Consider the following 25,457-nt stretch of genomic DNA (forward strand, 5'->3'; position numbering starts at 1 on the left):
AAGATACTTATTAGAATAATTTTTCCTTGGATATATCAGTTATTTAAATTGTCCCTTTTAGATTTTTGTTGAGTATAGGTAGGAGAATTGGGCTCCTTTATATCCTTTTATGTTACCATCTTACCTGTAATCTCCTAGCATCTTTAAAAACTGAGCTCAAGGACCATCTTGTTCAGTGGAACTTTTCCTAATTCTCCCAATACTAATGTGTCCTGACCCTTAGCCCATGAAGTTACTCTGTGTGTGTGTGTGTGTGTTTTATATTTATATGGATACATGTTATTTCCTCTAATAGAATATTAATTCCTCGAGGACAAGGCTTGTTTCCTTTTTTGTCTCAATATCTTTGGCACTTAACATAGTGTTTGAAATACTGTTGTTGTTCAGTTGTTCTTAGTGACCCAATTTAGGGCTTTCTTGACAGAGATGCTAGAGTGGTTTGCCATTTCCTTTTCCAGTGTATTAGGGCAAAGGTAAGTGATTTACGTGTCTGAGGCCGGATTTGAACTCAGGTTTTCTTCACTCCAGGCCCAGCACTCTATCCACTGAGCCACCTAGCTGTGTCTGTTTGAAATACAGTAGGTTCTTATTCAAATGAATGAATTTTTTACAGTGTTACTTGACTAGGTAAATCAAGGAAATGCTGAGGAATATAATATAATTCACCAAGCATTTATTTTGTTGTTAGTCATTTTTCAGTCATGTCTGACTGTTTTTAACTCCATTTGGGGTTTTCTTGGCAAAGATACTGGAGTTGTTTGCCATTTCCTTTTCCAGCTCATTTTACAGATGAGGAACTGAGGTAACCAGAGTTAAGTGGCTTACCCAGGTCACACAACTAGTAAGTATCAGAGGTCACATTTGCACTCAGGTCTTCCTGACCCCAGGCCTGGCGCTCTATTCACTGTGTGACCCAGCTGCCCCAATTTTAGTTATTAACTATTGACTATTACACTTAGGTTAAAATAAAAGTATTTAAGATTAGGATTGGGAGAGGCATAGCTAAGCACCAGTTTATATAAGAAAGATCTGTGGGTTTCAGTGGACTGCAAGTTCAAAATGAGTAAAAATGGCAGTTAAGTAGAAAAAAAGTAATATAATCGTTGGCTTCATTAATAGAGGCGTGGCATGCAGAATAAAAGAGCTAACTTTCCCAATGTACTCTGCCCTTGGCAGACATCTGGAATATTATGATCACTGCTGTATGTTGCATATTTGAGTGCTGTCACTGAACAGAGTAGTGTCCCAAGGTGGGGGTAGCTGGCTGACTTGTTTTTTGGGCTGCAGCAGATTGTGATCAGGTGTGATCATCCAGCTCTAGGTAATGTCAATCCAAGTTGTATATACCTCCCTCTTCTCTTTCATTCCTCCCCTTGTTGCATTTTGCATTCCTACCCCACTGGACTGCTGTGTATAACATTTCCTTTCCTGCTTCTGTGCCTTGGCAGGAGTGCTTCTCTGTCCCCATCTCTCCATCCTATAGCATCCCCTTGAGGCTTGAACCTCAGTGCATGTGCTGCTCACTCTCTACGTGAGGCCTTTCCTGATTGTTCTAATTTGTTTTCACATCTCCCTCTTGAAATTACTTTATTTGAACTTGTTTATACTTTATATTTGATTATTTGTGTACATGTTGCATCTCCCTAGTAGAATATAAGCATTTTTAGGAGAGAATCTTTAATTTTTATCTTTGTATGCCCTATGCCTAGGGTAGTTTGTTTCATGTAGTTGGTGTTTAATAAATGTTTATTGAAATTTAAACCATTGATTAATTCTGGCACTTTGCCTAGTTAATAGCTTAGAATATGATTATTTAGTTGCTTTAATTTTTCAGGTATAAACAGTATTTTGCTTTAACAGTCAAAGTGTCAGGTATTTTTTTTTTGGCATACCTAATATGGTATCATGTATGGAGATGAAACTCGTTTCTCCATGAACTTAGAGCACCATAACCTTGGTTGGTCTTCAGACACAATCTAAGCTGAAAGCTTTGAGCATAAAGTGTGAATTTTCCCTCTTAAAAATCAAGCTTTTAGGTATTTTCTTTGATTTGCCTGTCACAAAATAATAGAAATATTTATCAAATTGCCTTTCTTGGTTTTGTCATTTTGGCAGTACTTTGAGTTATATTATATACTCTGACTTAATGAAGTTATTACACTAATCTATTTGAATTGTGTTCATATATATGTGTAGAGAGAGGTATGAATATTTTTTTTTCTTTCCCTATATAGGACTCACCAAGGAATGTGAAATCCTTTGCATCTCTGCTGAGACATTCTCCTATAATTCAGATGGGACCTGCCAAAGATAAAATTGTCTTTGGACAAATCTTCCATGTTGTGGAAAATGACCTTTATATAGATTTTGGTGGCAAGTTTCATTGTGTGTGCAAAAGACCAGAATCAGATGGAGAGTAAGTAGTAGCATGATTAAGTATGATTAAGTAATACTGTTTTAAAAAATGTTTTACTGATGCTTTTAGAAAAAGATTTCTAGTCCTTCCCAATACTGCACTCCAGTAGAACTTTTTCTTCTGATAAAAAAGTCCAGTTAAACAAAACCAACCAGCATGCTGATCACGGTTAACATAATATGCTCTTTTCTTTCCTTTAATCTTTACCTGTTTCCTGAGAGGAGGCGTCATCAATTCTGCGTGATCGAGATTAGTTAGTACCTCCAACTGAGTTTGGGTGTGTGGTATTGTTGTTTTCCTTTATATTGTGTTCCTCATAACTGACTGCTTACTTTCTGCTTACTTCATTCAACATCAGTTCAGTTTTCTTCATTTCAGCAGTCATTTATTAAAGGCCTATCATGTCCATGGCATTCTAAATACAGAGAGAAATGGAGGGTCTTTGCCCTTAAGGAGTTTATATTTTCATTCTTGCGAATCTTTCCAAGTTGCTCTGAATTCTTCATAATCCTTATTTCTTTTGATGTAATAATATTCCATTACATTCATATACTATAGTTTATCTCATGCTCTTTGAAACTCAGTTTCCTCATCTATCAAATAGAGGTAATAATACCCCTTGTTCCTACCTAGGGTTGTTTTTAAAGATCATTTGGGGGGCAGCTAGATGGAACAGTAGATAGAGCTCTGGCCTTGGAGTTGGGAGGACCTGGGTTCAGATCCAGCCTCAGACACTTGACACTTGCTAGCTGTGTGACCCTGGGCAAGTCACTTAACCCCAATTGCCTAAGCAAAAAAAAAAAGATCAATTGATATAATGTATATAAGGTGTTTTATAATCCATAACACAGTATTTTAGTGTCAGATGTTAAGATGATTATGATTTTCTAGTCATTTCATATCTTTCCCTATTTGAGTAGCTTCAAAATCAGTTCCCAAATGATTCCACAATTGTGTTCTCCTTAGGATATTTTCTGTGCCTTGATCAGGTCAGCCATTCTTTCCTATTTCATCTTAAATGCCATTTTAGTTTCATTATATGGCACATTGGGTATTATATTTTAGTATTGAAAGGAATACTATTTGATAAAACAGGAGAAAAAAAGGCTTATTTTTTTCTCCACTGTTTTTTGCTCTTTGTGAAGCAAATACTGATCATATAATCTGGGCTCTGAATTGAGCAGGAAGAATAGGCTATACTGATTTTCTTCTGGGAAATTGCATGCTACTTTCAATTATTCTCAGCTGCATACCAATGCAAAAGCCTATTACTTTAATGCCGATGGTCTGTTGCTGCAGATTTTAAAACTCTGCTATCTCAGAAAAATTAAACGAGCTGCCCCAAAGGCAATGAAAAAATATTACTTAACATCAACAGACTGCATCATGCTACAAGTGAAAACTTACATACACGAAGTGATATACAGGACATTATCAAATATATTTATGACCTGAAAATGAGGAGTGGATCAGAAATTGAAATAGATGGACAGCCTGAGTGGGAGCCCTGAGATATTAAAAGAATATGAAAATAGTCTTTGGACTATAGAGTAGACTTTCAGTTGTTGATAGGGGAAGATACAGTGACAGATGGCTTAGAGGACAGATCTAGAACAGGGGGTAAAGTTAGCAGAGGCAAGTTTGGTCTTGATATGTAAGTAGAAACTTCTGAACAATTAGCAAACATTTATTAAACATCTACTCTGTGCCAAGTAGTGTGCTAAGCAATGGAGATACAAAGAAAGGCAAAAAACAGTCTGCCCTTGAGGAGTTCTCAGTGTAAAATGGGGGAAACAACATGAAAACAACTCTGTAGAAACAAGCTGTCTACACCATCTTTGGTCATGTGGAATCATAACTTGTGATGGCATTGATCAGAGTTCTAGAATCTTTTAATGTTGTTGTCATTGTATAAAATGTCCTAGTTTTCACTTCACTCTGCATCAGTTCATACAGATCTTTCCAATTTCTTCTGAAACCATCTATTTCATTATTTTTTATAGCACAATAATTATGCTCATATACCATAATTTGTTAGTCATCCCCCAATAGGTGGGTACCACCTTAGCTTCCAGTTTTTGCTACTATGAAAACAGCTACTATAAAAATACACACACACACACACACACACACACACACACACACCACACACACACACGTTTTCTTTGATACCGAGGGCATATGCTTAGTAGTTGTATGTAATGCTATTTTGGATAATTTTTTTTTTATCATGACATACCAAGGAAATCTCTTTGCCCTGTGATTGATAGAAAGAAATAATTCTGGCCAATCAGAAAAGAATTCCTCAGCACTCCCTAGAGGAGCTCTCTTTCCCTCACAGAGGAGAAATGTTTCCATTGTGGTAGAATGTATCTAACTTTATTTCTCTATTCTCCTTATATTTTAAAAATGTTATAATTCTAATTTTGGTCTTCTAGGAGTTCATGCACCATTTGTAACAAAGGAACTATTTGCCTCTTTTAATATAATGCTGTATTTTTGCAAAACTAACTGAAGCATTGTGACAATTAAAAAAGTTCCAAGAGACATAGTTTCTGAATAATTTAATAATTTATTAATAAGGCCAGCATGTTTATTAATAAAAGGATGGTCATTTGGCTGTTTCTCTTAGACCAAATACCCCTCCTAGTGGTGGATTCACAGTTTATCTGCCCTTCAAAGAGTAGGTGTTCCTGAGGGGTGGAAATCAACAACTGATTAACAGTTAATTAGAAAATGAATATTACAATGGAGGCTGGGCTATATTACAGCAAGGTTCTTGGGGTACATGGCTTGGATCAACCAAATCTTGATGAAAGAAACTTAACAGTTTCCGTATCACTTGTCTGACAAAAGAGAGAACCAACACTTCCCCAGACTTGTCTGAGCAAACACAATGAGCAGGAATGAATGCGCCCATGAGCCCAAACTTAAAATTTCTTTTACTGTCTATTAGATCTTGGCCTGGGTATATCTCTGCCTAAGATTTCCTACTCAGATTGATTTCTAGATGAGGAAGTAGAAAATAGTTATTATTCAATAATCATTTTTCACAGCACTATCTCCTTAATGAAGTCTTACCTATTTATCCCCTATACATAGTAACCTGTCCTAATTACTAGAGTCCATAATTGACCACTGGGCTTTACATAACATTTTTTATTATGTCTTTTTAATGTATTTGTCATGTATTACTAATGATAGACACTGTGATTATGTCTTGTCCCTCCACTATTCTGTCAGCTCCATGAGGGCAGAGATGTCAAGTTTTATATCCTGCAAGATGTAGCATAGAAGTCTCTGCATAGTAGGGGCACATACTTAATAAATGTATATTGAATTGAATTGATATTGTTAGGCATCAAGTGACTTATTATTAATGAGGGGAGTTGAACTGGATGAATGACTAACAGGGTCACTTGAGACTCTTAATCTACAATACATTTTTGTAGACTTTGTAAAATATGTTTTTCCCTTCTTAAGCCCCCTCCCCACTTTTTTTGGGTTGTTTCTTGATACATCTATTGGAGGTATCTCTAGTGATAGTATAACTGACTTCGATGTAAATTATGTGTTACCGAGATTGATTGTGCTTTGTTGAGAGTTTATTAGTTGTTACTGTTAATACTGTTAATAAAAATTAATAGTTTTAGTGTTTTAAATGTGTTCATTTGTTCAGAATATTCTCCTAAATTATATAAACAGTTTAGATGTAAGCCTTTGATTTATCAAAAGTTATTTTGGAATAAACCAGTACAGTAATACAGGTACTTACATAGTCCTGCTTGGGTTGTTGTAGTAATATAATAAGTAGTATTTTTTGCTGATGATATAGGAAAAATCAGAATACCTCAATGTGTCACTTTTTGTTTCTCCTATCCTCACATGATACTGCCCTGATTAATGATGGTATGATCATCAACGCTGTTCACTTAGGGAAAACATCTGTTTTTACTGGAACATAAAAACCTTATAATTAAACCATTTTTTATTCTTCTTAGTTTGGGTTTAAAAAAAACCAACACCAGTGGGTTGCTTTTAATATTCAGTGTACAGATGGTTCAGTTTTTTTTTTGGTAGCTAATTTTTATATACATTTTTTGTTTTTATTTTGTACAGAATGGAAAAATACTAGTAAAAAGACATACAATTTTAAAACTAAGGTTCATTTATTAACATTTTAATAAGAATTTTGCTTTCAAACATATTATTTCTGTACTAGTATCCTCATCACAACGACATGATTGACAGCCCTTAAGTACTATGAGTATCAAAACAAGCATGATTGGCAGCTCTAAAGCAGTTACCACGTGCAGTGAATATCATCTGTACATTTGTTTGACACTGAGGTGGAATAAACAAGCTAATTTCACAGTCTTTGTTTCTAATTCAGGCTATGGTATATAGGGTTAAATGAAAAGTGGAACATATATTGAATGTTTAAAGATGCTAACATTTTCAAAATAATTGAGAAAGAAGGGAAAATCAAGTATTTCAGTTAAGTACCTCATTATGTTTCAGTACATAGCTGTTTTTAAAAAATAGATTTACTTTTAAATGGACCCTTTAAAACAATGATATATATGTATATAGCTATATACACATATACATTCATGTTTACATAGATATAGTTATAGATATATATATAGAGATAGATATATAATAGAGGGGACCTATAATATATATTTATATACAGAAATATTACATGTCTATGTATATATTTTTCTTACATATGTATATATTTTCATATATTTATATTTTCAATGGCACATGTGTTTTTTTAAACTTTAGACAGAAGACTTTTATTATAATACATCTGTAAATGAAGTGGGATAACTTTTAAAAAATTATGTCACAAAAGGTTTGACTCCATAGGCATCAAGTAATTTAAATATTACACTAGAATGTAAGTTATTTCTGCCAGAAAAAATGGTATAGAAATTTTCCATTGGCTCATTTTTATTTTATTTTTTTATTTTATCTTGCATTGTTTTCCATGTTATGTTTATAATAAAGCCAATAACTTCTACAGCCAAACTAAATTTGTGGTTGTAGTCATTTTATCTTCCACCTTCCCAGGACTTTAAAGGTTAAAAGTGAATCTTGAAACTACTGTAGTAGCTGTTTGTTAAAAAATGGTAGCATTTAACTGGTCACAGGAAAGCTTTGAAATTAGTGCCTATGAAGATGAATAGGCAGAATCAGAATTCTGCTTGTTCGGTTGTTTTGGGCTGTAGATTTTAAAATATTTGGAAATTTAAAATGATAAAAAGAAGAGGAAAGTATTTTAATGGGTAGAGATTTGTACAGATTTTTATTGCCCTCTGGATAAAATCTAGAACATGGTAGAATTCAAAAATCTATTAATCTAATTTTTTGCCTCTCTGGAAGACTTCCTATTTACCTATTTTTTTTGTTTTGTTTTTAATTTTTTAATGCTTGCTTTGTGTCATTTAATTGTTACTTCAGTAAGTATGTATTGAATACCTGTTGTGTGTTCCACTCTCTTGGGACTGAAAAAAAGATGCAAAGGGGAATGAAAAACACCTTTTGGGTATTAAAATCTTGTTAGGGAGTTGAGAGGACAATCAGAAAAGGGGCTTTAAAAATATTCATTACTAAGATTCATTCTAGGAATTGGTGGGGTTGGGGAGGGAGTGTTATCCTGAGGAAGGGACAGGAGAGTTGTCTCAAAGTATCTGAGAGTCTGTCATGTGGAAGTAGGGTTAGATTTTTTCTGTTTGGCCTTGGACACACAAAACTAGGAACAGTGGATGAAAGCTATAAGACAGTAGATTTAGGCTTGATAAAAGTAAAAATTTCCTATGGGTCTGCCTCTTGAGGCAGTGTGAGCCCCTTTTCTGGAAGTATTCAGGAGAAGACTTAATGACCTATTTGGATTGTTGTGGAAAGGATTTTTATGCTGATATAGGTTAGACTAAATGTATTACGAATCTCTGATTCTGTGATTTAGTCCCATGAGAATATAAGCTAATTGTGAGTAGAAGTTGTTTCATCCTTTCTACTTGTATTCCCCAGCACCTGGCACAGTGCCAGCCCCATGGTAGGTGCTTAATAAATATTTGTGAATTAATTTTTGAAACCTAATTAAGGAGATAAAACAAGCAGTCATGTCAACAGATAAAACTGTTAAGTAACAATAAATGTTAACATCTCAGAGTTGAAAGGAATGGTCAACTCTTCAGTTTGATTGGTAACTGAACAAGGAGGGGGAGAGCCTTTTACATTCCAGAGCAGCCCATTCTACTTTTAGATAGCTCTGACTGTTAGGACATGTCTCTTAACATAGGTCAGAAATCTTCCTCTAACTTCTGCCAATTGTTCCTTCCTAGTTCTGTCCCATGGGGCCAAATAGAATAAGTTTAGTTTGTCTTTTGCATGACAGAAACAAAACAAACAAAAAAACCCCAACAACATTCAAACACTTGAGAATTAAGCTAAATATTCTTAGTTCTACAAACCAATCCTCTTATGGTAGGTATCCCCTTGCAGCCTTTCCCCATCCTGGTTGCCTTCCTCTGGGTTCTTTTCCTTATACATGACTTCCCATCTTCTTTCTAACTCTGGGCCTTGGCATGGGCTATTTTTCTGGATGGAATGCACCCCTTCCTTACCCTTGCCTCTTAAAACCCTCGGTTCCTAAAGCTTAGCTCAAGTGTCACCTCTTACATGAGTTTTTTTTTCCCATTTCCCTAACTGGTGGTGATACCTTCTTCCCCAATTACTTTATGTGTTTTTTGTTTCCAAGAAGAAACACTTTTGGTATAGTGTGAACTCAAGGTCTGCAAAACTCCTGAGTGTAGCAGCACCAGTAAAAATGTAATTGGGAAACGTTTAACAAAATAAATAAAAATGCAGTGCAGTATAGATGTTAAATTGTGGTTTTCTTAGTCAATATGTTTCTTGTCAGGGATGAATTTCACAGCAGTGACGTAGAAGATAGAACGTTGTCTTGAAATTAGGAAACCCAGGGGCAGCTAGGTGGTGCAGTGGATAGAACACTGGCCCTGAAGTCAGGACGACCTGAGTTCAGATGCGGCCTCAGACCAAACACTTGACACTTACTAGCTATGTGACCCTGGGTAAATCACTTAACCCTGATTGCCTCACTAAGAAAAAAAAAAAAGAAATAAATTAGGAAACCTGGATTCATATCCAGTCTTTTACATACAAGCTCTGTGACCCTGAGCATGTCATTTAACTTGTTAATGTCCTGGTAAAGGGCATTACTATAAGTTGCAGATGCATATTGATAGAGCGGGTTTCCTCATAAGTAGTTCCCTACATGAATGAAATTGCAGATTCAGATACTGATAACATTTTATATTTACTTACATATGTAGATATGATTTCCCCAAATAGAATATTCCTCAAAGGCAAGAACTGTTTGGTTTTTGCCTTTAATATCCTCTTCACCTAGTACATTGCCTGTATCAAGCAGGTGTTTAATAAATGTTTGTTGGTTGATTCTTAAAATGTGCTGCCTAGTCCTAAATACAATATTCCCATTGGGATTCCACCAGGGCAGAACACAGTGGGACTGTCAGCTTTACTTGGGTTGATCACATCCTTATTCCTAGAAGCTTTGTTTTTCTTAATGCAATCGAGTATGACATTGCCTTTATTTACTGAAACTAAACTTATAGTCTGTTAAAACTCTGTGATCTTTTCATGTGAACTGCCCTTTAAACATTCCTCTCCCATCTTTTACTTGTGAAGTAGTTTTTTTAAGCCCAAGTATAGTATATTTTTTATCCCCATTAAATTTATTTTCATTAGATTCCTTCCCCCCCCCCTTATGGTCTCTTGAGATCTTTTTAGATCTAAATTTGGATCAGTTGAAGGAACTGAGCATGTTTAGCTTGAAGAAGAAAAAACTTAAGGGAGACATGGTAGTTGTCTTCAGTTACCTGAGACCTTGTCACATGGAAAAGTCATTAGATTTGTTCTGCTGTGTCTCAGGAGGCAAAACTAATCAGTCAGACAATCAACATTTATTAGTACTTTCCTCTGACTAGGTACTGGGCTAAGTGCTGAGGATATAATAAATATAATAAAATAATAAATATAATAACCTAACAAAGAGGTCCCTGCCTTCAAGAAGCTTGCTTTCTAATGGCAGAGATAACATGCAAATAACTAGACTTTCACAAGATACACTCAGAGGAGATGGGAGGTGAGCTCAGAAGGTAGATAGCTGAGGTACTTAGGATAGGTCTCCTGGAGAAGGTAGGAGTTGAGTTGGGTCTTGAAGAATACAAGGAAAAATAAGAAGGGGGCAGCATTGTAGGTGTGGGGGACAGTCTACCTGTGCAGCCACAGAGACTTAAGATGGAGACGTATTCTGGGTGAAACAGTAAGTCAGCCAGTGGAACCAGGTTGCAGAGTGCAAGAAGAGGAATAAATTATAAGAATGAAAAGATAGGAAGAAGCAAGGTTGTGGAAGGCCTTAAATGTGAAAGGTATTGAAGTTATCCATCTAGTCTGTCCTTTCTTATCATTTGTTTGACCTTATAGGAAAACTGTTAGCCTAGAGTAGGGGGTCTTAATCTTTTTTGTGTCATGGACTCCTTTGGCAGCCTTGTGAAGCCTGTGAACTCTTTCTTAGAATTATATTTTTAAATAATGGAAGGAAATGTGAAATTTCAATTAGGAGTTTGTGAAAATAAAATTTAATTTTTTCTCCCATCCAAGTTCACAATCTCTCTATAGACCTGCACTTTAAAAACTTCTAACTTAAGGTGATTTGTTATCAGGAGCCACAGGGTACAGCTGTACAGGGAAGGAGACCCTCTATTCTGTCTCTTAATATAAAATTCTTGACACTCTTTTTGCGTGACAGGTGCTAATTCCTAAGTGGCCTAATGTCTTAGTTTATAGAACTAAAACCAGCTAATTTAAACACTGCTGTATTTCATGAGGTTTAACTTACATGGGACAATGAAACTAGACTGCTTTGTTCCCAGCCAACTACAAAATTAAGAAAGCTTTTCTATTTATACTATATTTGTTTTCTAAAAAGTTTTAATTCAGAACCCCAATTTTGGACTTAAAATAAGACTACTTCATAGTGTTCCTTTTTAAAATGTAAATTAGATATTAGATGAGTATAATTAAATACTTAATTAGAACTGATTGAGCATATTATACTGTTCCTGTGCATTTTGTGCTATTTCCTGTGTCATTTTTGAATTTATTAAGCAAATGGATCTTTCCTTCATGAATTTTCCTTGAAAGCATTTTCCTTCTTATACAGTATGTTTTTGAAAAGGAGGGTTATGAACTGTTTGTAATCATATATTATGGAAACAGATGCATTTGATTCAGGGTGCAATGAGTAATTTGAAAGTACTTGGCCTTAAAAATGTATTGCTATAGATTTATGTACTGTATGAGACTCAGTACTTTTATTTAAATTAAACTTGCCTCAGCACCCTTATTTTTATATTCTGTATTCTGTTTTGGGCTGAAAAGATAAATATCAAAATATTTTGAAAGTTACCAGTAAGATAAAAAGGTAAACTCTTTTTTAAAAAAAATCTCTAAACACAGTCCACAAGCAGAAGTCTTTCCCTCCAGTCCCATTCATAATCGTGTTTTTATTACAAAGTAGGTGGATTTTGGGGGTAGGAAGGAACTGGAATAATCCTTAAATGCATAGTTTGATTTGAAGTCTCTCTATCTCTAGAAACTTTCTAAGAATAGCAGTAATTTTTGTGATGTGATTTCCAAATTCTTTGCTCAATATGAATCTTAAAAAGTTTTGTCTCATTCATCACTTTACCATATGAAGTATTTCAAAGAAAATCTGACATGTACTCCCTATTTTCTGCCCCTTTGACTTGATGTGCCTTATGTACCTTCATAGTACATTGGTACCCTTATTTTTAGTAGGCAGAATAAAGATTTTAGGTTTGATAGATGACATGAAGTTTACTTCTTGATTTAAAGCAGTTATTCTTTACTCTACTTTTTCCTTTTCCCTAAGGAACTCATTTTACCTCATGTATCTCATATAACCTCACATATCATCACAGGGATATTAGGAAATTCTCCAAACATCATTTTCAGTCAGCAGCAGTACTACTTATAAGTACAGTTAGTAACAATAATGACGATGTGTAAACATTTTTGGCGAGATAATTTAAAAATTCTTATCACAACACTTTGTACATATGAATTCCTTAATAAACGCTAGTTGAATGACCAGGATTTAAGATTACTCTAGATGATAAAATGAGAAAGACATTCAGCTTGGTACGTAGAACCCCAGTGAATTTATGGGAGGACATGGATAAGAGTCTCACAGGATGGGCAGGCAGGCAAGAATGATTTTTCAGTCTACATTCTTAGAAAAGTATACAAATCAGCAAGATCACATATCCATTTGAATCTTTGAAAGATTCCAGAACCCTGCAGTTCAGTCAGTCTGCTCTGTCATATGAGGGCACGATTCTAGGCCTGGGGATACAAAGATAAAATGAAATTGGCCCTGTCTTCAGTAAGGTTACATTCTATCAAAGGAGACAACATGTACACTTATAAGTGTATCCAAACTGTTAAAAACTAAATACAAGCTGTTTAGGTGAGAGAGAGACCAAAAGGCCTTATGATGAAAGTGGATCTTGTATCAAGCTTTGAAGGAAGCTAGGGATTCCAGAAAAGTTAGGAAAGAATGAATGGAGGACAGGCTTATACAGAGGCATGAAGGATACACAGGGAACATCAAGCACAAGAAACAGTGAGAAGGCCGGTTTGACCAAACCAAAGAATTCATGAATGGGAGTAATGTGTGATAAGCCTAGAAATTTAAGATAAGTTGAAAGTATTCTCTTTGTCCTCAAAATTTCTTTCTTTTTCTTTCTTTCTTCTTTTTTTGCTATGTAATGGGGTTAAGTGACTGGCCCAGAGTCACACAGCTAGTAAGTGTTATGTGTCTGAGGTCAGATTTGAACTCAGGTCCCCCTGAATCCAGGGCTGATACTCTATCCACTGCACCACCTAGCTGCCCCTTTCCTCAAAATTTCTTAAAGCACTTTGTCAGGATCCCTTCTTTGCCTCCACCACCTTGGATTATACTTTATTAGTATGTGTCACATCCTCTCTTCTTGGGGTAGGTGTTATAAAAGAACAAAGTGCCTTCTTGGGTAGATATGAAGGATATTTGTATTGGGCTCAGTGAGGAAAATAGCAGCCAATTCAGCTTTAAGGAAAAAAAAGTTAAACCAAAAACAAGAATTGGCCAAATCTTTAAAAAAATCCAAGATTAAGGAGTTACAGTGATCCCGGAATTACAATGTCATGTTGACAGCATTTTAGTTGAAACAACATTTTAGTCACTTTGAAAACCTCTTCTACTGTGGTTTTCTCCCTAGAGTGTTTTATTTTTAATGGTAAAATTGTTCACAAAATAATGACATTACTTTTACAGGCCTAATTTTGAAGGAATAGGTCCAGTTTCCTTCCCTGTCTTCAAAATAAAACAGCAACAATGATAACAACACAGTAATGACACCCTTTTTTGTATTAATAATTACAGTTAAGATATGTTTTTTACACAGAATTTTTGGTAACATTTTCTAATTTTCTTTAATGGGAAAAAAGTATCATATGTAAAATAACTAGCTTTCATCTCTTTCCATTCTAGTTATTGTATTTAACTCATATTAAATGAGCTTTGTTCCAAACTCATTTCTTAATGGATGGTTATCTATTGCTTTCGTTTTCTGAGGGGGAGGACTGACACAATTCTTCAACACTACATTTTTGCAGGTTTTATTTTAGGAGTGTGAGGGATAGGAAGAAGCAATTTCATATATTTCAGATGTCATTTTGTTTCCTAAAAAGACATAAAACAAACAGTACTTAGTGTGTTCTTTTTCAAATTTAAGAAAAATCATTCTTGCCTGCCTGCCCATCCTGTGAGACTCTTATCCATGTCCTCCCATAAATTCACTGGGGTTCTACGTACCAAGCTGAATGTCTTTCTCATTTTATCATCTAGAGTAATCTTAAATCCTGGTCATTCAACTAGCGTTTATTAAGGAATTCATATGTACAAAGTGTTGTGATAAGAATTTTTTAAACTTTTGGCAATTACTTCAAAATAGTCCATTATTTGAAGCAAATTTCCTGGTTATCTATATGCTGTTTGATTAAAAAAATATTGTTAGCTAATCAAAATTTGTTTTACTCAGTGTTAGCCCTGAGTTTCAGATTAATGAGGCTCTACACCTATCCCATTCTATGTGATTTTTAAAAGATCACAGAAAGTTATTCAGCAGTCATTATAAATCAGTCTCTTTTCAGTACTGTGGGATGTTCATTTTGTCCTGGTTACTTGAATTCTTTGAGAGCAACTACATTTACTCTTATTATATCCTTATGCATTTTTGGTTTCAGACTATTAACCATTGTTGTCCTCAGTCTGAAGATCATTCTTTCCACTATTGAAGGCGAAGCAAATTAAAATTTGAAAAATTTGGCCTTGTCTCTGTAGTTAGTTATCATTAAATTTAAGCATCTGTGTTCCAGGCACTGTACTAGGCACTGGGGATACAAGGCAGAATGCCCTTAAGGAACTTCTCGAAATGACACATATAAATGAGTGTAAAATAGATACAAAAGAAATAGAAAATAACTCAAGGAGAGAGTAAACTAATACCTGGGAGACTCAGGAAAAGCCTCTTGTAGGAGGTGACATCTGAACTGAGCTTTGCACTTGGGGATTCTAAGAGTTGGACCTGAGAAGGGAGAGCATGCCAGGGATAAAGGAAGACAAGGAGGCAAGAGTTGGAATATTGTGTGTAGGGAACAGCCTCTAGGAATGCAGACTGAATGAAAGGTAGTATGGTGTAATCAGCCTAGGTTCGAGCAAGGTTGTGAAGACTTTTTTAGTCTCAAACATAGGAGTTTGTAATTTAATCTAGAGGAAATAGGGAACCACAGGAGCTTCTTAGAAAATGGTATGCAGAAGCCAGACCTGTGCTTGTAGAGGATCGTTTGAGAAAGGGAAGGGCTGGATTCAGAAAGACCCATTAGAATATGATCTGTAACTGCTGCAAAAATCTGCTCAAGAGGTGATGAGGGCTTGAAGATGTTTGTGGTATGAATAGACTGTATTTACTTCCTCTTGTTAGCATAACAAAAATAACCTTCCCCTCCCCTCCTTTTTTTGGTTGTCCTTAGCATTTATCATAAATGTTACATTTGAAGTTTTTGCCATTCTTACAGGGTCATGCCACTCCTGCATTTGTCTTTAGTTAGCTACTCTTTTGTTGTTGTTGTTGTTGTTGTTGTTGTTTTGTTTGCAAGGCAGTGGGGTGAAGTGACTTGCCCGGCTACTAAGTGTCAAGTGTTTGAGTCACATTTGAACTCAGGTCTAGTCCTGAATCCGGGGCTAGTGCTCTACCCACTGCGCATCTAGCTGCCCCAGTTAGCTACTCTTGCTTCCAGTATATGTATGGTATGTCGTGGGAACTAAGGATTAGCAAGTTTAGTTGATCCCTTTGCTATGGCAAGAAGCTCCATTTTGATATGTGAACAGCCCCTAATGGGCTGTTAAAATAATCAAACCACTAAGTCAAGAACAGAAATGTCACGACAAATATAATTTTCTGACTGATAGACGTTAGCCTTCTTATCCATTAGTTAAGTTAAAAAAAAATCACACCTGTAAGACTTTTTTTTTTTTATGGCTCAGTAGACCTTAAATTGCTAGACTGGAGCAGGAATCTCATAGCTATTCTTTTTGGTCAAATGACCTTTAGTATTTCAGAATTAATGACTATGACCACAGAGGATTCATTGTGAATTCTATGGTAATTAATGAAGCCAACATAGACTAGATAAAGCTGCTGTCCTCAGATGTGTAGTTTTTGAGGAAATCGTGGTGTAGTCAGTAGAATGTTGGACTTAGAGCCAAGAGGGTCTGAGTTCAGATCTAGTTTCATTAGACATACTAGCTTTGTGACCCTGAGCAGTTTCCTCATCTGTAAAATGGGAATATTAAATAGCACCCATTTCCCATATCACTTGTGAGGTTCAAGTAGTAGATAAAAAGTATGTTCCAAAATTAAAAATGGTATATAAGTGTAGGCTGTTATTTCTTGAATAGATTCCTCCTTACATAGTTATATTTTTTCTTTCAGTGTGATTTTAGGGAGATGAGTCTATTATTTCTCATTTTAAAGTGCTTGTCATCTTTTCACCTAAATATTAATGTTTTTCCCCCAATGGTTGAAATACCTCAAGAAAAAGATCTTAGTTTTTGAGATACTTTTATATTACACTCATAATTTGAAATTTTCCAGTTTGTATCACTTTCACTTTTATGATAATTCAGGTATATAATTTCCAGGTAAACATAGTTACATGTGTTAAATATTATTTCAGTAATAATGTTAAGCTGGCATAGTCTTCCAGGGAACTAAAAGCTGTATCATCAGAGGATTAGTTGAAAGAACCATAAATGTGTAGCCTGTAGCAGAAGAGATTTGAGGTAGAAAGTGAGGGATGAGATGGTAATCTTTAGGTATTTGAAGGCTTTCTGCTTGATGCCAACAGAAAGATTCAGAAGCTGTGGGTAGAAGTCACAGCAGGGCAGATTTTGATTCATCTTAGTGAGAAGTTAATAATAATCAAAGCTATCCAAAAAGTGGAATGAATCACCTCCGGAAATGGTTATCTCTTTATCACTAGAGTTTTTCATACCAAGACTGATACCTCTTTTACAGGATACTGCTTTCTCCAGTCACCAGTGATCTCTTAATTGACAAATCTAATTGCCATTTTTCAATCTTCATCCCTCCTGACCTCCTTGTAGCCTTTGATACTGTCGTTCACCCTCTTCTCCTTGATACTCTCTTCCCTAGGTTTTCATGACCCTTCTTGTTGTTCTCCTAACTGTCTGACTATTTCTCCTTTGTTTCCTTGTCAGGATCTTCATTTTCCAAGTCATGGCTGCTAACCAAAGGTATACTACTTGATTCTGTCTTGGGCCCTCTTCTTTACTTCTGTCTGTTTCTCTTTAGTTCTTTTTAGGTTCTCATCAGTTCCCATGAATCCAGTTAATATCTGTATGCTGATGATTCTTAGATCTTTTTAGCCATCCCTAGCGTCTCTTCTTACCTCTAGACTCACATCTTCAGCTTTTTATTGGTCATCCCAAACTGGGTGTCCTGTAGACATCTTAAACTCAATATGTCTAAAACTGAACTTATCTTTCTCTCCCTTTCTTCTGGACTTGTCTGTTACTGTTGAGGGCACCACCTTTCTCCCAGTCACTCATGCTTGAAATCTCAAGGTGTCATCTTCAACTCTCTCTCACCCTTGATGTCTAATCATTTTGTCAAATCTGTTGTTTCTAATTTCTTAAAATCTTTCACATATGCACCCTTCTCTCCTCTGACATTTTTAGCAGCCTGGTGCTGGTCCTCATGATGAAATACTTGGACTGTTGCAGTAGCCTTCTGGTTGATCTTGTTATCTCAAATCTCTTTTTATTCCAGTCTGTCTTCCACCCATCTTGATCTTCTTAAAGAATAAATCTGACTGTTTCACCTTTCCTGCTCAGTAAATTCCAGTGGTTTCCTATTATCTTCAGGATAAAATATTAGATCCACTATTTGGCTTTCAAAGACCCTTATAACCCTCGCCCCTTCCTACTTTTCCAGTCTTCTTATACCTTGTATTCTGTGATCCAGTGACATTGACCTCCTTACTGTCACATGACACACTTCATCTTTTGACTCTTAGTGGTTTCACTGAGAGGTGAATGCTCTCCCAGTTCATCTCCATCTCCTGGCTTCCCTGGCGTCCTTCAAATTTCAACTTATATTTCACTTTCTATAAGAAGCCTTCCCTGATCTCCCTTAATGCTGGTCCCTTCCCTCTGTTGATTATCTACAATTATTCTTGTATAGTATCTTGTTTGTACATAGTTGTTTTCATGTTTTCTCTCATTATATTGTGAGCTTTTTTGAAAGCAGGAACTGTCTTGCATTTCTTTGTATTCCAAAGGTTTTGCACAGTGCTTGTCTCATTAGTGCTTAATACATGTATGTTGACTCTTAGGAAGGTTGCCTCTAAGGAATGTTGAAGAAAGAATTATTCATGGGGTATTTATTGTACTACATGTCCTTTGAAGCCCCTTCCAGCTCTGAGATTCTTAATTCTTCATATACTGACTGTGTGTTTTTAATATATTTATAAATGTTTGGATTCTTTCATTAGGCCTTTTTAAAAGGAAAAAAAATGATTGTCCGATCCCTATGATCTTATAAAGTAGTTGTGATTTGAAATGCAATATAAGCATTCCTCTTGGGGGAAAGGAGGAGAGAAGTATGAAGCAGTTAATGGATAGAACACTAGGTTAGATAGGAGTCAGGAGATGGTATTATAGTCCTGGTATCCCACTAATTACCTTTATGGTTTTGCAGGAGTCATTCAATCTTTCTTGACCTCAGTTTCCTAGCTCACATTTTTTTTTTAGCATTTTATAGTTTGTAAAGCACTTTACTCATAACCATCCTATGAGGTCAGTAATATGAATAAAATGTCTCCTAGATAGCTGAAGCATAGTGAGGTTGGATGATTTTCCTTATACTTTGGAGCTGTGATTCGAATCCAAATCTTCTCACTCAAAATCCATTCTACCATGCTGCCTCTTCATCTGTTCAATGAGGGAGGAGAGGCAAAAAATATTAGGTTAGATGATTTATTTAGTGATCTTTTGATTCAGTTATTGTAATTCTAAGTGAAATTGAGCTGGCTGTAACGGTTATCACATTTGCTTTCTGGCATACTAGTCACCCTCTGTTAACATTTTGCCTGAATCCCAGACATGCTTCTTTTGTAGGACTGCTCTTGCTGCCCTCCCCTCCTATATCATCGTTCCAGCTTTTTTAAAGGAAGGTTCATTGTTTGTATTAAAGGAGGCTAAATTCAGGGAAGTGACATGAATTCCCTTTTTTCACAAAGCTCTTACACAGTGCAATTCACTCTCACTTCTTAGCTCAAACAATACGTGTGGTGCCACCAAGTCTGCTGTCAAAGAGCTGTAGCTTTCCTTTTTAAAAACAGTCTCTATAGTAGTGGCCATGCTAATGCAAAGTTAATCAGTGCATTTCAGCAAATGACCATCATCACATTTATAGCAGTGTATATTTTGGAAATTATAACATTTTATCTCCTATAGGCATAGTGTATTATTTGCATGGTTACTTTGTAATTCTGACAGTTTCTTGCCACCCTGTGGAGGTCATTTTTCAGTGGTTGTTTTTTACCACAAATTAAGGAGTTATTTTTCTGTGGTTCAGTAATGCACAAGGATTGTGCTGCCAGCATTGCTGGAGCCCTGGTTCTCTAAACAGTTTTATGTACGTTTTTTAAAAGAATTTTTGGTTTAACAGACAAACATTTGGTACTGCAATCTTTAGAGGATGGACATTCATATAATAACCATGTAGTGTTTAGGTGGTTGAAGTGTATGTAGCTTGTCAGTTCTAAAAATGTGGGCCATTGTGGTACAAAATGTCTAATGAAGGGTTTACTGCCAAGTAGTATCCATGCTATTATATCAGCATGCCTGCCAATAGAGTAAATCTTCTGTGACTTTTGTCCCTGAGCTTAGAGATTCTGATGCCCAGAAGTAAAGGTTGGTTATACCCTCTGAGGTAAGTCATTATTGGTTTTGGTTTGGGTGTTTACTGGCTGACCTATTTTATTTTTATGGCAACATGGAAAGCACCAGAATGTTCTGCTGATTGTTTTAGGGGTATCAGAATGGGTGGGTAAATGTTCCTATGTGGTGGTGGCTTTGGTGAAGCCTGGTGTGATGGGGAAAGCCCTGAAATTGACAACTTAGGGATGATATAGGTTTGAATTGCCCCTTATTGGCTGTGTGTCTTTTTATAATGCACTTTATCTCCTCTCTAGAACTAAATTGCCTCATCTGTAAATTGGGGCAAAGAGGATTGGACTAGGTAGTCTAAAGTCTATTTCACTTCTAAATCCATATTTTTATTCCTGACCTTGCCTGTATTTTATAGATCTAACTGGATAGAATTGTGAGTTCTCTGTGGGATAGAATCCCACAGTAATTGAGCAGAGACATTGCAGAGGATAGGAATGATGTTTGCAAGAATGAGAATCTTTGTTCTGAGATGAATTGATCATGGGCTTAACTTCACTGTCTTTTTTTTTTTTAAGGCAGTTGGGTGTTAAGTGACTTGTCCAGGGTCACACAGCTAGTAAGTGTCAGGTATTTGGTCTGAGGCCGGATTTGAACTCAGGTCCTCCTGACTTCAGGGCTGGTACTCTATCCACTGAGCCACCTAGCTGCCCCCAACTTCACTGTCTTTCTAATCAAAACCATAGGTGTCTAACTTAACAGGTTTCACTGTGTCTTGCTTCTATCATTCATTTTTAGCTGATACCTCAGGAGCCTACCAATCTAACTTGACTAACATTACAGAGCAATGTATAGACTTAGAGAAACTTGAACCATACAATGGATTGTCCAGTCTAAAAAATAATTGCTAGCATTTATATATTGTTTTCAGGTTTTCAGATTATTTGTATCTGTTTTCTCATTTGATCCTCATAACATCTATGAGGTAGGTACTATTATTATTGCCATTTTACAGAAGAGGAAATTGAGGCCAAGGGAGTATAAATCATTTACCCAGGAGCACACATCTAATAAATATGTAAGGCAGGATTTGAACTCAGACCTTCTTGACTCAAAAGTCTGATACTGTCATCTGTACCAATTATTTGCCTTTGCATAACTATGTTTTTTTGTGGTTGTTTGATTGTAAAATTGGACAATTCTTTGTAGAAGGACTTTTGTCATATTTCCATTTCAGTTATTTCCTTAGTATTTGTGATAGAATGAATACCTACTAGAATTCCACCCACCTCCCACCTCCTCACCCTCATCATGGAGTAGACTGGTTTTCCCCAAAGTCACTGGCTGAATTGACATGCCTGTCTGCTTACCTAGGGACGTAAAAGACCCACTCATATGGAATCTGGGCCCCTCAGACCTAGCTGGTGCATGTTCCAGGACTGTGGGAGTCACCACACTCTGTTGGCCAGATGTGTTTCCATAGCAAGGCTAAATGCTTTAGCATAGAAAGGATAGTCAACAAGGATACAGTAAGGCCTTTTGTTAACCATTCAGTGGCCTACAAGAACTCTCAACCCAAATTAGCAGTGTTCCCTTAACAGTAGTCTTAGAGAAAAGGAGAAATTCATAGAAACTTTTCTCTCTTCCCTTCTCTAATAAATGTTACATGATGTGTCTTGTAATGTCTCATTCGATTCATGCTTTGTGAGATTTTTTTTCTTTGATCCCTCTTTTCTTGACATTTCCATTCACTTTTTTGGTGGGGAGGAGAGGAGCTGATAGAAGAAGGGTAACTGAGGCCAAATGTAGTATTACTTCATTTTATATCCATATGTTTGCTTTCTTTTTTGAAATTAACAGATACTCAAACTTGTCTTGTTCAAACAGGTTGAAAAGATCATTCATAGTCTTTCCGTGCAATTTTTCTTAAGTTCATAATTAATATAGTTTAGAAGCTGGTAAAAGGCAATCACATTAAGTTGATGTAGCTTTGTTTCACAGGTTGGGATTATTGTTGTTGTTAAGTCATTCAGTCATGTCCGATTCTTCATGACTCCATAGACCATAGCATGCCAGGCCCTTTTGTCCTCCACTATCTCATGTGTTGGACATCTTCTGACCTGAGGGGCTCATGTATCGCATCCATTATCATTTTAATACTGTCCATGGGGTTTTCTTGATAAAGATACTGAAATGATTTGCCATTTCCTTCCCCAGTGGATCACCTTTTGTCAGAACTCTTCTGTCTTGGGTAACCCTGCACACCATAGCTCATAGCTTCACTGAGCTACACAAGCCCCTCCACCACAACAAAGTAGTGATCCAGGAGGGGACATCTAGGGATAGGAGTACTTAAAGTGTTGTTTGGTTTCCAGAGGAGATAGAATCATATTATTTTTTCTCTTGCATGTTCTCTTCTTGAGTTAGTAGCAGAATAAGGTCACTATTTCACCTTTTTCAGATTAACTATTCCTGTCAAATTGACAGTATTCTGTACCTCACTGGTAACCTATATAACCTTACTGTGCAGTAATGTATTATTAAAGAAGTGAATGTTTCCCAACAGCACATTTTTTCATCAGAAACTTTATTTTCTGAGTTAGAAATAGCATAAAAGTAATATGAAGTAATATAAATTAACAGAAAAGTTATAGAAATTAATTCCAAGAGATCAGAAAATGGCTGTTAACACATCATATAGCTCAGCACTATACAGAATTTCTTCTTCTTTCTACTTCTCTACTGTTGCTCTTTCCTCATCTTTTTTTTTCTTCTTCCTTTCATTCCCCCTCTTTCTTTTGCCCTGTTTTCCTCAGAAGAAGCTGGAAGAGACTATCAGTCCCTTTCCTATCATGAATTCTCTCTGCAACATCTACAGTAAGTGGTCATTCAACTTATGCTTGAGAATTTCTAACAAAACTTCTAAAGACTCATTACTTTACGAGGCAGCCCATTCCATTTTAGGAACACTTTAGTTGAATAGAATTGAAAAATATATATTGAACAATAACTTATCTCCTTATACCCATTGGCCCTTATTCGTTCCCCTAGAGCTATATAGAAAAACTCAAGTCCCTTTTATGCATAGGTGTATGTGTGTATAAAATATCCTTCAAATATTCGCGAACGATTGATTGCCTTTTTGTTCCCCCTAAATCTTCATTTCTTTAGACAAATATCTCCAGGTCCCTCGCTTTTTTAGTTTTTAGGAATTCCTCTGGAATTCTATTATCTTCTGTAGCATTCCAGTTTATAACTTTTATCTGGGCAGTTTTATCTCCTCCCCAGCCTCTCAGCTCATCCCCTAATTCTTGTTTATCAAGCTGGCACATCTTTGGCTGAACATCTTTCTAACCCTCATCAGAAACACATTATTCCTCTCTAAGATCCTGTAATTGACCTTGTGATTTCTTCTGTCTTTCCCCCTGCCCTGTTATCTCATCACCACTTACCCTGCCCCATTTCTTCTTTCTGTCACCTATTCCTCTGTTTTTTGTGTAACACTCCCTTTCTTCCCGAAGATTACTCCTGCCCACCCCCAGTTTCCATGATTTCTAAGGTTCTTTCTTCTGATAGCTTGGTTACCTCCCTGAAGTCTTTCTGCCCAGTTCTCTAATGGCATTAGCAGATTAGGGATTTTGTCTAAAAGTAACTATGCATCGTGCTTACCCTAAAGAGCATCTTCACTTAATTACATCCCAACTTAACATGGTACTTAACTTATTTAATTATAAAGAAAATTTGCTCCCCGAGGTTTTATTAATTGAATTTTCACCTTAGTTTTCTCTTCGTGTCTTTATTTCATGATTATTTCTGCATCCTGTCAGCTGAATATAACTAATAAATTTTAGTTTTCACCAATATACCTTCCAGGTCAATGATAGTGGGCCATATATTTTTAGCTGTTTGTGACTCTTTCATGTACAAGATTTCCGGTTTCTTTATTAGATTATCATATTATTATAGATTCTACTATGCAAACATTTATAAGTATGCAGATGGATTCAGAAAGGAATATAGAAAATTTATATTCTCTGTCAATGTAAATAGTTTGACTTGTGTTTTACTTGGAAACAAATTTGGTTTAATTATTTATTGAGAATATTATAATAAGTTTATAATAAAACTTTTCTTGGATATTGAAAACAGAAGTTACATGGTTCTGCTTTCAAATATAACTTGAATAATTTTCAGCTCTTTTAAGTGTTATTGCTTCTTGGACTGGAGAAAACAAGAGAATTCCTATACTCACCTCCTATTTTGGAGTCAGACTGGTAATAATTCCTGATTTGCAAATACATATAACATAGAGATATAGGAGACATGGAATTCTGAGTCACTCTGCCTTCATGGAGTCTATTGCCCTTTCTTCCCCAACTTAAAAATCACTAGTTTGTAATTATCCTAGTTTTCTCTTAGAAAATTAACAAGTGTCTAGGAGTAACTATGCCACTCTTGAAAGAGCCCTGATTGACCTTAGGAAAACTTTGTTGCTGGAAAGAAGCGAAGATGGGGACCAATAAAATTCAATATAATACAATAAACATTTATTAAGTGCCTGCTATATGCCAGGCACTGGGGGCAAATAAGAAAAAGACAGCCCCTGTCCTCAAGGAACTTATAATCTAACGAGGGAAGACAGCACACAAAAGGAAGCTGGAAAGGGGCAGGAAGGGAACCATCAGGGGGTGCCCATTAAGGAGTATCATGTTCTGTGGAGTTGAAACCAAGCAGAGCTGCAGATTGAAAGTGGAGAGTTAGCTTAGGAATTCCAGGTCCCAACCATTTATAAAGGAGTGTAGTGCTCCACCCTCCAGGCCTTCAGTCAGAGGAATCAGGATCAATGAGAGAGAATGTGATTGTTATATACAAATAGAACTCATGATGTTAACTTCAAAACCACCTTTTTTTTTTTTTTTGGTGAGGCAATCAGGGTTAAGTAATTTGCCCAGGGTCACACAGCTAGTAAGTGTGAAGTGTCTGAGGCTGGATTTGAACTCAGGTCCTCCCAACTCCAGGGCTGGAACTTTATGTACTGCACCACCTACCTGCACCTACCCCTTTTTTTCTAGCTTCATGGGTCATACCTCCTTCCTTCCAGCAATCTTGCTTCAGAATCTTGGAGCCACCCTCAACTCATCACTGTCTCTCACCACCCATATCCATTCACTGGCCATGTCTTGTTGATTTTTACATCCATAATATTTCTTGCACTCATCCCCTTCTGTCCATTTACAGGGTCACCATCATAGTTTAAGTCCCTTATCACCCTTATCACCTAGGCTACTTCAGTAATAATCTTATTGGTCGTCTGGGATCCTTCCTTTCCCAACTTCATTTCATCCTCCACATGGCTTACAAAATGATATTCCTAATATCGATATGTTC

The 25,457-nt window shown here is 36.2% G+C and overlaps 1 protein-coding gene across 1 annotated transcript in view; it reads left to right on the plus strand.

Moving 5' to 3' along the window:
• MRPS28 (mitochondrial ribosomal protein S28) overlaps nucleotides 1-25,457 on the plus strand; it is a 162,231-nt gene that overhangs the window by 26,662 nt on the left and 110,112 nt on the right. The window contains exon 2 of the mRNA XM_020976208.2: nucleotides 2,235-2,416. Within this exon, the coding sequence (XP_020831867.1) occupies nucleotides 2,235-2,416 (182 nt within the window). The remainder of the gene's footprint in view (nucleotides 1-2,234; nucleotides 2,417-25,457) is intronic.

Source organism: Phascolarctos cinereus, unplaced genomic scaffold (assembly GCF_003287225.1).
Source record: "Phascolarctos cinereus isolate Bilbo 61053 unplaced genomic scaffold, phaCin_HiC Scaffold_4;HRSCAF=312, whole genome shotgun sequence".
NCBI lineage: Eukaryota > Metazoa > Chordata > Mammalia > Diprotodontia > Phascolarctidae > Phascolarctos > Phascolarctos cinereus.